This window comes from Podarcis raffonei, chromosome 6 (assembly GCF_027172205.1).
Source record: "Podarcis raffonei isolate rPodRaf1 chromosome 6, rPodRaf1.pri, whole genome shotgun sequence".
NCBI classification, from domain to species: Eukaryota; Metazoa; Chordata; class Lepidosauria; order Squamata; family Lacertidae; genus Podarcis; species Podarcis raffonei.
Genome location: NC_070607.1, coordinates 65,224,723 through 65,238,131, shown reverse-complemented (window position 1 = coordinate 65,238,131; position 13,409 = coordinate 65,224,723). Strand labels below are relative to the sequence as shown.

At 43.9% G+C, this 13,409-nt stretch overlaps 1 protein-coding gene across 2 annotated transcripts in view; it reads left to right on the top strand.

Moving 5' to 3' along the window:
* Window positions 1-13,409, top strand: part of PTPN22 (protein tyrosine phosphatase non-receptor type 22) — a 41,688-nt gene that overhangs the window by 16,536 nt on the left and 11,743 nt on the right. For both annotated transcript variants that reach the window (XM_053393531.1, XM_053393532.1), the window contains exons 7-14: window positions 5,678-5,749; window positions 5,866-5,928; window positions 6,464-6,606; window positions 7,363-7,429; window positions 7,812-7,889; window positions 8,497-8,589; window positions 11,666-11,742; window positions 12,593-13,287. In XM_053393531.1, coding sequence (XP_053249506.1) covers window positions 5,678-5,749; window positions 5,866-5,928; window positions 6,464-6,606; window positions 7,363-7,429; window positions 7,812-7,889; window positions 8,497-8,589; window positions 11,666-11,742; window positions 12,593-13,287 — 1,288 coding nt within the window. The remainder of the gene's footprint in view (window positions 1-5,677; window positions 5,750-5,865; window positions 5,929-6,463; window positions 6,607-7,362; window positions 7,430-7,811; window positions 7,890-8,496; window positions 8,590-11,665; window positions 11,743-12,592; window positions 13,288-13,409) is intronic.

The following is a 13,409-nucleotide window of genomic DNA, read 5'->3' as shown; positions in this document are numbered from 1 at the left end:
AGAGAGCTTAATATAATAAAAAAACCTCTAAGAGGTTTGCATTTTAAAAAATCATTCAACAATTTTCCTAAAAGCTAAATAAAGATAAAGTGAAAACCAAATAATATATCACAAGTAAAACTGAGCACTTTGCAAAAAAGAAAAGAAAAGAAAGAAGGTCATCTGGCAGAGCAGCCAAGGATGATTTGTATTCTGTCCCAAAACTGGACTTGACCTGAAAGGTCAATATAATCAAAATATTGCAGGAGAATCTGTGTTTTCCTCAAGTGGTGTCTGTATAAGATAGTGCTAACTCTCCTGGCCATCATTCCATTCTCCTTTCTGAATTATCAGAATCTTTAAAAGTCTCTTTGGACTGTGTGTGTGCCCTTGTGTCTTTTCTTGGTGGAACTACTTTTTGTACAAGCTAAATCAGACTGTTTAATGATCCCAGATCTGGAATTTGACTTTTTCAGACTCTTGCCTCAAAATACACACACACACAAACACACACACCCTCCCGCAACCCTGTATTAATTTTAAAATTCAGACAATGAAGGAGAAAAGGTAAAAGCACCAAGAGTACATGTCTGGATACAACTTTGGCACCAAACCTATGATGTGGGAATTCCGTGACTGAAGAGCCCAACATTTTTTATTTTCCTTTATAATCAGGATGAGTGCTATGGCATGGCGGGAAAGTGGGGTGGTGGTGGTGGTTAACCTTTCGTTCCATGCTTTGTTCCCTGGTATAAATTGCGCCCTCAGCCTCAGAGCTGCTTTTAGTCATGGAGAGAGAAATTTAGAGTCATTTGTACTTGTCAGTGGTTGTTGAGACAATTATGACTTCAGTAAGTTTTATAGGGCCGTAGTTGAGCAGTTTAAAGTTGTCCTTTATGGTTTATCAACGGATACACCCATTATCTCTGTGTGCAGATTGCTTCTCATAATGGGTTCACAGTTGTGCCAGGCTGTGTATATGCCAGATCTGTTACGAAAAAGGAGCAATGCAGAAGCAGGCACCAGGTGGCTGGAATGGTAAACAGGATGTGGGTGATATTGGATTGTACCGTGGGAACCAGGCACAGTTTGTAAAGTGCTCTGAGAGCCGGATGTTACCTCAGAGCAGCACATGACCCTGTACTGGAAGTACATGGGAGGAGTTTATTCTCTCTCTGCAGTGGGAAGCAGAGTGTGCAGACATGTTTTCTCTGTACTGGTGAACGACAGGAATAAAGACATGTAGATATATTTCTGTCTGTCTCTTTCCCCCTCCCTGGGAGAGGAGTGGGAGGACTGGTGTGTTCTCCTTCACGTTGAGGAGGATCGCCGATTGGAGACCTCCTTTGATCTTGCCGGGAGTCGCAGACGGGAGGTCATAAGGAATCAAGCCGGGCACCTGGAGGGTGGCCAAATTCCTCTGGACTAAGAGCTAAGCTGGGGGCTCTGCTCTTTTGGCTTGGATTCCGACAACTGGTAGCAGACCGATGGATATCTGATCTATGGGAATCTGCATGAGAGGTGAGAGGTCGATGAATCGTTGCCATCCTCTGCACCTAAGGAGATAAAGAAATGCGTCTGCCTGCAGCCAGAGGCTAAACAGAACAGACAGCTGGACACCGAGAGGAGTGTGTTTCAAGGCAACGGAGCCTGAAAAAAAGGTATGCTGCATTTCGGGCAAGAGAGAATGAACGCAGAAAGATTTATTTTCTGGTTCACAAGCTGCGTAAGAAAAACAGCTCTGAAAGAGCAAGCTTGCATACCAGGAATTCCTGTGGTTTAGATAAGGAGTTCCGTCCTGAGCAGGTTGCTAGGCAACGTCTGCCAGTTACTGAATGGCTAAAAAGAGCCTGGGAAATCGAAAGTGTATCTGCGCAGCTGTGCAAGGGTTTTGAAAAAACAGCCCAACAGTTTGCCTGCCTGTATGAAAGCAGTAAACAAGCCGAGAGACTTTTGGAGTTTTACTGGCTTGAAAAGTGAAAGCTGGCTTGAGATTGAGTGTAAAGCTGACTCTTGGATTCAGCATGGATGCCAAGAAGGGGGGAGTGCCCCTGAGTGCCGTGGTTCTAGATGAACACAGCCGGCATGCTGCACTGGAAGAAAAGGACAGGGGGAGGGAGGAACGGAGTTCTAATTCCCCCACCGATGAGGCTACTGGAAAGGATGCTGTAGCTTTGAATGTTGTCCAGTGTTACAGTTGTGGACAGGCTGGGCATCTTCAGCGGAGCTGCAAGAAGCCACGTCAGCCAAAAGGAGCGAAGGGCCGCTCAGCAAAGCCTGAGGCGTCAGGCAAAGGTCGTACCAAGCCTATGGTGGAACCTGCAAAGGCTTTGATGGCGAAGGGAACCACGCCAGATGTTGGGAACGCGTTTATTATCGACACTGCAGCGACCGTTCATATGTCTCCACACAAAGAACTCTTTTCATCATTTAAGAAGCAAAGCTTCACTGTGACACAGGCCAATGGTCAGGAGCTGGAAGCGGCCGGCGTGGGGACTGTCTATCTTAAGAGTCTGGACTTGACAATAAACAATATTTACTTGGTTCCTGAATTGAAGTTCAATCTGCTGAGTGTTTCGCAGATTGCAAAGAAAGGACTGAAACTGTCCTACGATGCTGAGAGCTGCAAGATCTACAAAGATGGAGAGTTATATCTTTCTGCCAAACAGAAGGATGGACTATATTTGTTGACTTTTGCACAAAGTGATTACATGGAATGTAATTCATCTGTGTCTAACCTAGTTTCTCTTGCAGGTGTGAGCAAGAAGGTGACCGGAGTCAACAGAGCATTTCAGCGGGTGTATGCTGATGTGATTGGTCCTCTAGAACCATCTAGAGGCAATGCAATATATTATCTTGTGTGTGTGGATCATTTCTCTAACTATGTCTGGGTTTATGTGTTGAGAAAGCCAAAGGAAGCCTTGGAGAGGTTTCAGAAGTTTTGTGACAAAGTTAAGAGTATGCATGATGCTAACATTGATTGTCTATTCACAGATGAGAAGCAGATTTTTCTTTTACAGGATTTCCAAAGGTTCCTGCAGAAGAAGGGGATCAGACACAAGATTTCTGTTTCAGCGGAAGCGTGGAACAGGGGTGTCTGTGTACGGGTGAACAGAGAATTGCAAAAGGGGATGGAAGCGCAATTGCTTAGTTCACATCTGCCACATGAGTACTGGGCCGAGTCTCTAATGTCGTTCTGTTATACGAAAGTGAGAAAGGTTTCAAAAGAGTTGGGAAGTTCTCCTTTTGAGAAACTGTTCCACAGAAAACCTTCTGTTGCCCATTTCAAGGTTTTTGGGTCTCATGTGAGAACAGAAGCTCCAGGTGGAGTAAAGAATGCCAGAGGCATTTTTGTGGGGTATGAAAAGGGTCTCTACAGAGTAATTTTGTCTGAATCTGGTCAGGTGATTCTCACAAAATTTCTAGAGAGTGTTCCTGAACAGGAGCGAGTGATAGTACACACATTTCCCACTGAGGACGATTCAGATGATGATGATTTTACTGATTACAGCTGTAATGAAAGTGATGGCACTGATAGCTCGGAGAGCTCAGTTGTCACAGTCATTGAGAGGAAGTCTCACACAATAGATAGGCCTTCACAACTGAAGGATGAACCACTGTTTACCATTGGAACTAGTTCTCCAAAGAGTCCTGAGACTGGACCAGTGAGCAGAGAGGATCAGCACCTCATACGTAGGTCTGAGAGAGTTACAAAGGGTCAACCACCCAAGAGGTACTCAAAAGAGTTTGCTAACTTAGCTGTTGCATGTGTTGCTGTTGTAAACAACCGAGAACAGGTTGGAGCTGTGTCTAGGTCAGAGACAAAGACACAACAGAGAGTTGCTAGCCAAGGTAATGCAGATGCACTCATTCCTTGGAAACCAGACAACCAGAGAGGTACACTGGGGAAACCAGTGGCGGGGAGTTCCAAGAGTGGAACTGAAACAACAGGGGAGTGTTATGTGTATAACAACTGTTTGTTTTCTTCTCTGGATCATGCTTTGCTTGCTGCAACACGCATTGATTCTTTTGGGGGAGGATGTTACGAAAAAGGAGCAATGCAGAAGCAGGCACCAGGTGGCTGGAATGGTAAACAGGATGTGGGTGATATTGGATTGTACCGTGGGAACCAGGCACAGTTTGTAAAGTGCTCTGAGAGCCGGATGTTACCTCAGAGCAGCACATGACCCTGTACTGGAAGTACATGGGAGGAGTTTATTCTCTCTCTGCAGTGGGAAGCAGAGTGTGCAGACATGTTTTCTCTGTACTGGTGAACGACAGGAATAAAGACATGTAGATATATTTCTGTCTGTCTCTTTCCCCCTCCCTGGGAGAGGAGTGGGAGGACTGGTGTGTTCTCTTTCACGTTGAGGAGGATCGCCGATTGGAGACCTCCTTTGATCTTGCCGGGAGTCGCAGACGGGAGGTCATAAGGAATCAAGCCGGGCACCTGGAGGGTGGCCAAATTCCTCTGGACTAAGAGCTAAGCTGGGGGCTCTGCTCTTTTGGCTTGGATTCCGAATTTGACTTTTTCAGACTCTTGCCTCAAAATACACACACACACAAACACACACACCCTCCCGCAACCCTGTATTAATTTTAAAATTCAGACAATGAAGGAGAAAAGGTAAAAGCACCAAGAGTACATGTCTGGATACAACTTTGGCACCAAACCTATGATGTGGGAATTCCGTGACTGAAGAGCCCAACATTTTTTATTTTCCTTTATAATCAGGATGAGTGCTATGGCATGGCGGGAAAGTGGGGTGGTGGTGGTGGTTAACCTTTCGTTCCATGCTTTGTTCCCTGGTATAAATTGCGCCCTCAGCCTCAGAGCTGCTTTTAGTCATGGAGAGAGAAATTTAGAGTCATTTGTACTTGTCAGTGGTTGTTGAGACAATTATGACTTCAGTAAGTTTTATAGGGCCGTAGTTGAGCAGTTTAAAGTTGTCCTTTATGGTTTATCAACGGATACACCCATTATCTCTGTGTGCAGATTGCTTCTCATAATGGGTTCACAGTTGTGCCAGGCTGTGTATATGCCAGATCTTCCTTAAGCTCCCATTAAAAAAATAGGTTTATGGCTCCCTGTTTCTGTTTCTTTATTAGCACCAGCCCCTTGTCCTTGGACTTTTCCCAGTATTTCTAGTCAGTAGTTCTCTTATTGCAAGCGTTTTGATTCCCCTCCTCCCATTCAGTATATCACCTGCTTCAACAAGAAGCCACAGAATACAGTGGTTGTTGAGCATCCTGCCCAAGGTGTGCCCTTCACTGGGCCATAGCTCAGTGGTAAATCTGCCTTGCATGCAGGAGGTCCCAGATTCAATCCCCAGCATCTTCAAGTAGGACTGGAGGAGATTCCTGTCTAAAACCATGGAGTGCTGGTGTAGATGATACTAAACTAGATGGACCAATGACCAGACTCAGCATAAGGCAGCCTCCTACATTCCCATGGCTGGGCTTAGAAACCAAGCCAATTCTATAAACAATTAAGGCAGCCTGCGAATGTCTTTTAAAAAAAAAGTGTTGTGTTTGAGAGCTCCCAGCTTGGCCAAACAGCTGGACACATCACTTGTGTGGCTGAAACTTTCCCTGACTGGAAACCAGTTTTTGTGGTGGGGGCAGGGAAAGGAAGATATGAGAGTTGACAAGGCAAGAGACAGATAAACACAGTCTCCTTCTACTTCTTTTCCAACAGAAGAAATGTGAGCGATATTGGGTTGATGCGGATGAGTCTCCAATCAATACAGGCCCTTTCTGCATATCCTGTGTGAGTATAACCATGCTTATCCCCTGGCCTGTTTTAATTCATAGTCTGCATTCTGATTTATGCAAGTTGTTGCTGTTTACCAGCAGAAAATGTCATCCTGGTTTGTTTTCCTATAGGAGGCCGAAGAGAGGAGAAATGAGTATGTGATTCGCACTCTGAAAGTGAAGCTGAATAACAGTGTAAGTCTGGGAACATATGGTAGGAATGCTTGGGGAAGTAGTCTGTGCTGGTGCCACCGATCAACCCATTTATGTGAGTCCTTTTGTGGTTACAATACACCACTTATGGTGGTGGCAATAGAGTCCGATGCTTCATAACTGCAGGAGCTTGCATCCAGCAGAAACTTGAGGAAGTAATCTTTGCCTAAGAAGAGTTTGAGTCTACAACTTGTACGTAGGTATAAATGCTTAAGCTCCATTAAGTTCAATGGGACTCATCTGTCACACTGATGCATTCATAGCATGTAGAACTGTGAATAGGGATATTGGCATGGAAATCTGAACAGCCACAATCTGAATATGCTCAATGGAAAGGTGTAGGTATGGCGTCTTTGCAGATATGTAGGGTGTTCAGTTCAGCCTAACTTTGCATCCTCAAATGGCTACAGTGGCATGTGTACCCACAACAGTCAAATTACCCACCCACTACTTCCACCACCTTCAAATGAGGATGAGATCAATCAGAGTCACTTCTTCTCCTTTGGTGCCTTTACAGGATAGCCGAACTGTCTACCACTTCCATTATAAAAACTGGCCAGACCATGATGTACCGTCCTCAATCGACCCTATTCTTCAACTCATAGAGGAGATGCGCTGCTATCAAGCACACAATGATGTACCTATCTGTGTACACTGCAGGTGAGGCTATTTGGCAGTAGAGATTTATTCTTTTTTTACGCCAAGGGAGAATGCTCAATCTCTGTATTAATGCTCAAAGGGAAATATACACTCAACTATAATCTTGGAGGCTCACAATCATTTTAGTTTTGCATCTTCTCCTTTATCTCCCCTCTCTGTGGATTCTATATTCTGATTATTTTCATGTAATGTTTCCTCCACCAAGTCAATATGTTTTCTTAGTTTTGCTGTCCAAAAATACCTAATCCTGTAGTGAGGTTAAAAGATGCATACCGCTTAGTTCAGAGCAAGAAATTAAGTGAGTTCAGCAAATAGATCAGAAATATAAATTGGGGGTTGATATCAACCTCAATTTGAATGGATGACATTATCTGCCCCCAATACAGCTCCTGGGAAAGCACATAAAAATCCGTTCAGGAGCTATTTTAGGACCAGTTCAGGGGAAGGACAAAATTTTCTTAGGTTTTTCTGCAGATTGACACTTGTTCCAATTCAGCAATAAAAAGCGGGTTTTCCCAGGGCAAGTAGCAGGACAAAAAACCCAAAACTTTCTCAGGCCTGTGATAATAGATTTATACAAAGTACTAGTAATCACAGGACAAACAAATGTGTGGATGGGCCCTAAGAGATTTTCAGGGAAGGTTGAATGTTCTTTTATTAAAATACTGGAGGAAAAAAGAGAGCTGGATGCTGGATGAAAATGAGAGCTGTACTTGCCCTTCCTCCAACAATCCCTTGTGTCTTTTTTTCTTTTAGTGCGGGCTGTGGAAGAACAGGAGTCATCTGTGCCATTGACTATACGTGGACTTTGCTAAAAGACGGGGTGAGTTTTTGTTTCCCTGTTAAACATCTTTGTACTGTTCATGTGCTGCTATGTCAGGCAAGGAAGTTCCCACCAATGGTAGTATAACTGTCACGAGATGGGAAATTTTGCTGTCTGTTATGCTTACTGGAAATGGGAACTTTTTCACCAGCTGATGTGTATAACCATCCAGAGTATAGTGTAAATTTCCAGAGGATATTATTGACTGGGTAATGTATGGATGCCATCAATCAATCAATAGGAATTACTGAAACTCTTTGGTAAGACTCTGAAATATGAATTCAATTATAAGGTGTGTTGCGACACAGAGTGGATGGTTGGATCTGGGCATTCCATATCACCAACAGTTCTTTGTTTTTCCTCTCCCCTTCATCTTCTTAAGATTCTGCCAATGAACTTCAGCCTTTTTAATACGATCCAGGAAATGCGAACACAGAGGCCTTTATTAGTGCAAACACTGGTACGTTCAAAAAATATTTTTTCTATCATGCAAAGTATATATGAAATTGTAGAAAGCATGTTTGCCTTCTAGAGAGACACTGCTGTGCTCTAACGAGGAAATCCTTGTGTGTGTGGCAATAATGTACAAGAGCCCTCTTTGCATGAAAGCCTCCTGCAGAGACATCAAAGGAAAAGGTGCAGTTATTATCAAAAGAAGGGAGATCAAAGTTTAAAATGCTAAGGCATTCTGTGGATAATGTGCCAAATAAACTGGCTGGCAAAAGGGCACGCACAATCTTTCAAATGCTTATTGCCACCAGGAAATGATCTGTTATCAAAATGATGTGCAATCATTGCATGAAATCTTTAACCTATTTAAAAGGTACTGTCCCAGAAAACGGAACAGTGCCAGAACTTCAGTTTCCTCTTATACATCAGCAAAGCTCAGCATGAAGCATAGTCACACCCACTGATTAAATGAATCTCCCCAACTTTGGGGATAACCACTGCTCCTTAGCTTGTATGCCAGAAAATATCAGTATAGCTTTCAAAGTCTAAGATGAAGTAGAGAAATGAATGAACAAAAGTGGCATATCTCCATGTGATTTATTGGCATCATTTTACAGGAGCAGTATAAGTTGGTCTATGATGCTGTGATTGAGCTCTTTAAAAGGCAAATTGAGGCACTCACTCATCATTCCGATAACTTTGCTATGGAGGTAAGTGTACAGTGTCTGGTTACAAATACAGAGCATTTCCCCCCAAAATACAGCATTCCTACCAATGCTAGCACCAAACAGGAACTGGAACAGGAAGTACTTCAAACGTTGCATTTATCCTTTGTAGAGAAATTCAGGTCTCAGGTATTGCATTCACCCAACCCTCGTTTCTTGCATGCAAACTCTCCCCTGTTGGTTTTTGTGTGATCAGTTATACACCCAATGTTCCACCCATCCATTTGGTTTCTGAAAGCTAAGTCAGAAGGAGTGAGCAGGGGTTAAACAGAAAATCATCCTGTGCTCAGTTCTCTAAGGATTAGTTCATTGATGATGATGTCAATATCCTGCAATGTTGTGATTCCACAGCATGGAATTTCCAAAATGTACATTCCACCCTCTCTTATTCACAGAACTGCAACCTACTCATTTGCAATTGCACATTAAATGAGTGTTCACATTATTGCCTTAGAGTGTTGTGAAGTTGCTTTTCCCCTGCTGCATTTCACAGCTCTATCTTCCCTAGCCATTCACTTTGGCAAGGCTTCACTACACTCCTGTTTGTGTTCACATTGTGGAGCATTTATGGGGTGGAGAGCAATTCTTTGTCCTATGCAAAGTTGTCCATACCTTGGCCAGAGGTGAATGAGGAATGGCATGTGAAACTGGTTGAGAAACAACACATCCAGCAGCAGTATTCTATAACAAAGTACAGGATACATAGGCTTTTTGAATAACATCATGTGAACACGGATTAAAAATGCAGCACTAGAAACACAGTGAGTGCACAGTAAAGAGAAGTGTGAGCACAACCTTTGCTACTAAGTGATAAAGGAAAACCTAAGATAAATTCAAATGCCATTACTCCGATTCTTTAAGTCCCAACTGAATCTTACCCACACCAATCCCCCCCCCCCGTGTGCTTATTGTTGTGTTTGCGGAGACCTTCTGCTCAAGCTGAGAGAGTCATTTTCTTTCTCATCTGCTGTGGGCAGTTATGTGGTCTAGCAGAGGCATAGGCTAGGGTGACAGAGGCAGCATTTCAACCAGGATGTGGTTTCACAGATACTGGCTGTTTTTCACAGCTTTTAGGACCTTCAAAAAGGACCTTTGAAAAAGCAGTTTACCAAAAATGGATTTCGGGCTGAGACTGACTTAAAATATCAAGACAAGAGCAAACCCACCTCTGCGGAGTCTGTCTGAATGATTAACCCGAGGGCCTAGATAGAGAGCTTCCTTGAGAGAAATTTGGGGGCATATCTCTTCACAGAAGCTGTGCATGCATGTTTAGGTTGCAGTACTAGAAGAAAGTGATCATATAGCCCTGTCATTCCCACCCCCCGTGGTAGGCTGGAGACAAGTGTGGGCTGGGAATTACAGCCCAATACAGTTGAACCCTTATTTGAAACAGCTTGAATCAGAGGGCATGTCCGGACAAGGTTGTTCCACACTTGTTCTGTGTGCGCAACTGGTACATGAGGATCCACACACTCCTATTTCTTTCAGTCGCCATATTAATTGTTATTCCGTTCCTTGCAATCCACACCAGTCAGCAGAGGTTGACAGACAATATCCCAGGAGCGGGTTTTTATCCCTCCCCTCAAGCACACTTCCTTCCTCCCTCCCCCAGTTCACTTAGGCTGTGTACACATTACCATTTCTTCCGACTCCAGTGGGCTCCTGCCGCTGATGTATGAAGCAGAGTGCACATGGCATTAGCCACAATCCATATGTATCCTGTAGATTCTTGAGGATTGTTCCTGTTTGATGTACTTCCCCTCAAATCAGCTTCCATCTGATTTGAAAAGGCAAGATGCCGTTAAGCTGAGGTGTGCACAGTTCAGATAGTTGTTGTGCATGCGCAGATGGGAGCACATGTGCAGGTGACAGCTTCATTCAGTTCAGGGGTGGTGGTGTAGGCACAGAGAAACAAATCAGGTAATGTGCATTGAATGAAGACACCCCTGCCCCCTCTCTGGTGTACCCAGCAAGTGCAAACATAAAGAGGGGACATGCCCATACTTTAAGCCACTGATGTGTACATAGGCTTAAACTTCATTTTACTTGCACTTAAAAAAATAAAAATAAACTGCACAATTCTGATTCTCATCAAAGTTACAGCAGAGAACACTTCAGGGCCCTTCAAAACTGGAGTCAGTCATGATGGAAGACAGAAGCAATTTGCTTTCAGGGGTGTTATGTTTGCACCAGTCCTAAGCAAAGTCTGATCTTTATGTTACCAGTTTTTATATGGAAGACGCTGGAGATGCTTCTGTCTCACAGTAGCACCAACAGCTGTTCACCATGTGGAGCGCTGCAATAGTATGCAGTGTGGAAGCATTTCCAATAACTCATGAGGTAGCTAAAATGTAAGACTTGGTGCTGAGTACTACGCAGAAGCCAAATACACTGAAGTAAGATGGGTGATGAAAGAGGGACATACCACATTAATTATAAGCAATAAAAGTGAATCAGCATTTCCTGGAGAGCTTAGAGAGAGGTACCCTACTTGGTAGATTCCGTACTAGTCTAATATTTATCAAGCCACTGAACTCCAAAAATGTATTTAGAGAGCAGGGATGTCCTAGATAAAGGAGTAACTAGATAAAGGAGTTCAGTGATTATCTGTTGCAATGGCAAATATCAATTCCAGATTCAACAGTGTAGCCCACTCTTTCCGCTATGAAAGGTGTGGACACATGACTATAGCCAAGGGAGGGGCAGCTGCCCCACACCAATCAAGTAAAACAATAGAAATACTTAATTAACTGACCAATCAAAATGGTTCTGCCCCCCCAAACAAACGTCCTGCCCCCCCCCAACAAAAATCTTGGCTACGCCCATGTGTGGACCTCACAGAATACAGATCTTTTAGTCCAGACCTGGGCATGATTTAGCCCAAACATGCATTTGGCAACCAATTTCTTAAATATTTTGTCCTATATTTATATGGTGGTAGTGCTGCTGTTGTTACCCACCTTGCATTGGGCTGTAAGCCAGTACTACGTCCACCTGTTGAAAACCAATGTTCTGGTTCTGTGAGTCTACAAAACCTATATATTTTTTGTAACTTTTGTAGTCTGAAGCAAGCCATACAACAGCCACAGCACTCCAGGCTCCACATATGGAAACTTCTTCTTTGATACAATTGAACAGGTAAGAAAAGATGTAATTCTTAAGTATAGCACACAATTCGGGAAAGATTATGCACTTTAAAAAGGCTGTAATCCAATGCACACTTATCTAGGAGGAAGCCCCATTGATCTCAAAGGACATGCACAGGATTGCACTGTGGAGCCCACTAATCTCAGTGGGACAGTTAAATATTTATTCTCTCTTTCACTGAAATAAAGTAGCCTTAGCTCAACTTTGGTTGGTTTATACCCATAGTCTCAACCTAGCTATGGACCAGGATTGGGGATGCTGTGTTTTACCCATAAGTCCCAGCCACCATGGCCAGTGGTTAGAGATGGTGGGAGTTGTAGTTCAACAACATCTGGAGGGCCACAGGTTTCCCATCCTTGCTACAAAGAAAACAAGGTTACGAAAGTAAAACAATTCCTACCTGCCTCTCCTCTCTACTGACTTTGCATCAAGGAAATGTATGGAGGTCATCTTGTCTATCAGCAGCTACTGTCTATGGTAGCTAGTTGGAACCTTTAAACACAGAGGAACTCTGAATGCTACCAGTTGCTGTGTGAGAACATTGAGAGAGGGTTATTGCCTTTATGCGCTCCTGGTAGACTTTCCAGAAGCATCTGGCTGAATACCAAGGTAAATAAAATCTTGGCAGTCCCTAGGGTGTCAAAAAGAGTATACCTTCATTTTTAAGAAGCTAGTCTGGGTTCCTTTGGTTGATGTGCTTTTTTCATAGGTGGAAGTGAAGTTTCTGAGTTTTCACTTAACCCTAGCCATTTTGCAATGTAGTGGAGCTTTGTCTGCATTGAGAAGGGCCTTCCCGAATACGGTAGTTATACCTTTGACAATCATGTTCCCTTCGTTTCAGTTCAGTGCAAGAGGAACAGGAGAAATCTCGGAGCCTGGGCACTTGTGACAGATATAGAGATGGTGCTTCTCTGGTCAGACAAGCAATTTCAATTGGATCCTTGAGCTTCAGCGCCACCAGAAACATGGATGCTGCAGCAGGCTTGAACTCTTGGTTGCCAAGACAGCCACTCCATAAGCATCACAGTTTGGACTTCAACCATCTCCTTTGGGCAGAGCTTCCTGTCACTATAAAATCAGGAAGTGAGGCTGGGATCAGCTTAGATTCAAAGTTGCCTCTAACACGGACCAAATCGACCCCTTTTGAGTTAGCATCACAGAGAGCGTCCCAAACGTTGACAAGAAAGGACCCTGACTCCTGTGAGGGCCTGCAGCCTGGAGGATTTACAGCTGACTCTAGCCTTTCAAATAAACTATCAAGCAACACCAAGCGTTGTCTATTTGCGAAGTTACGCCATCAGTCCTGTACTTGGTCATCAGAAGATCCTTACTTTTCTTCCCTGTCATCGGACGAACCATGCTCCCCAGCGCTTCCTGACCCTGCTGCGAATCCATCTGAAACAATTCCCCGGCTTGCTTCTGCTGCAGATGCCAGAGGTCAGCCCTTGGAAAGTCCAGCAAGGGCCAGCTACCCACCATGCAGCTCTGTGGCTCAGAATAGCCAACCAGTGGGTGCAGTGGAATCTGCCTGCCAGAGTAAGTCCTTGAGAGGTTGTGGGTTCCTCCTGCAGGGGGATTTGCATTATAAAGGAAAGTTGTACAAGGAGGCTGTTTTGTTGCCCTAACAGATCAAGGGGTGATAACATTTTAAGTTTGCA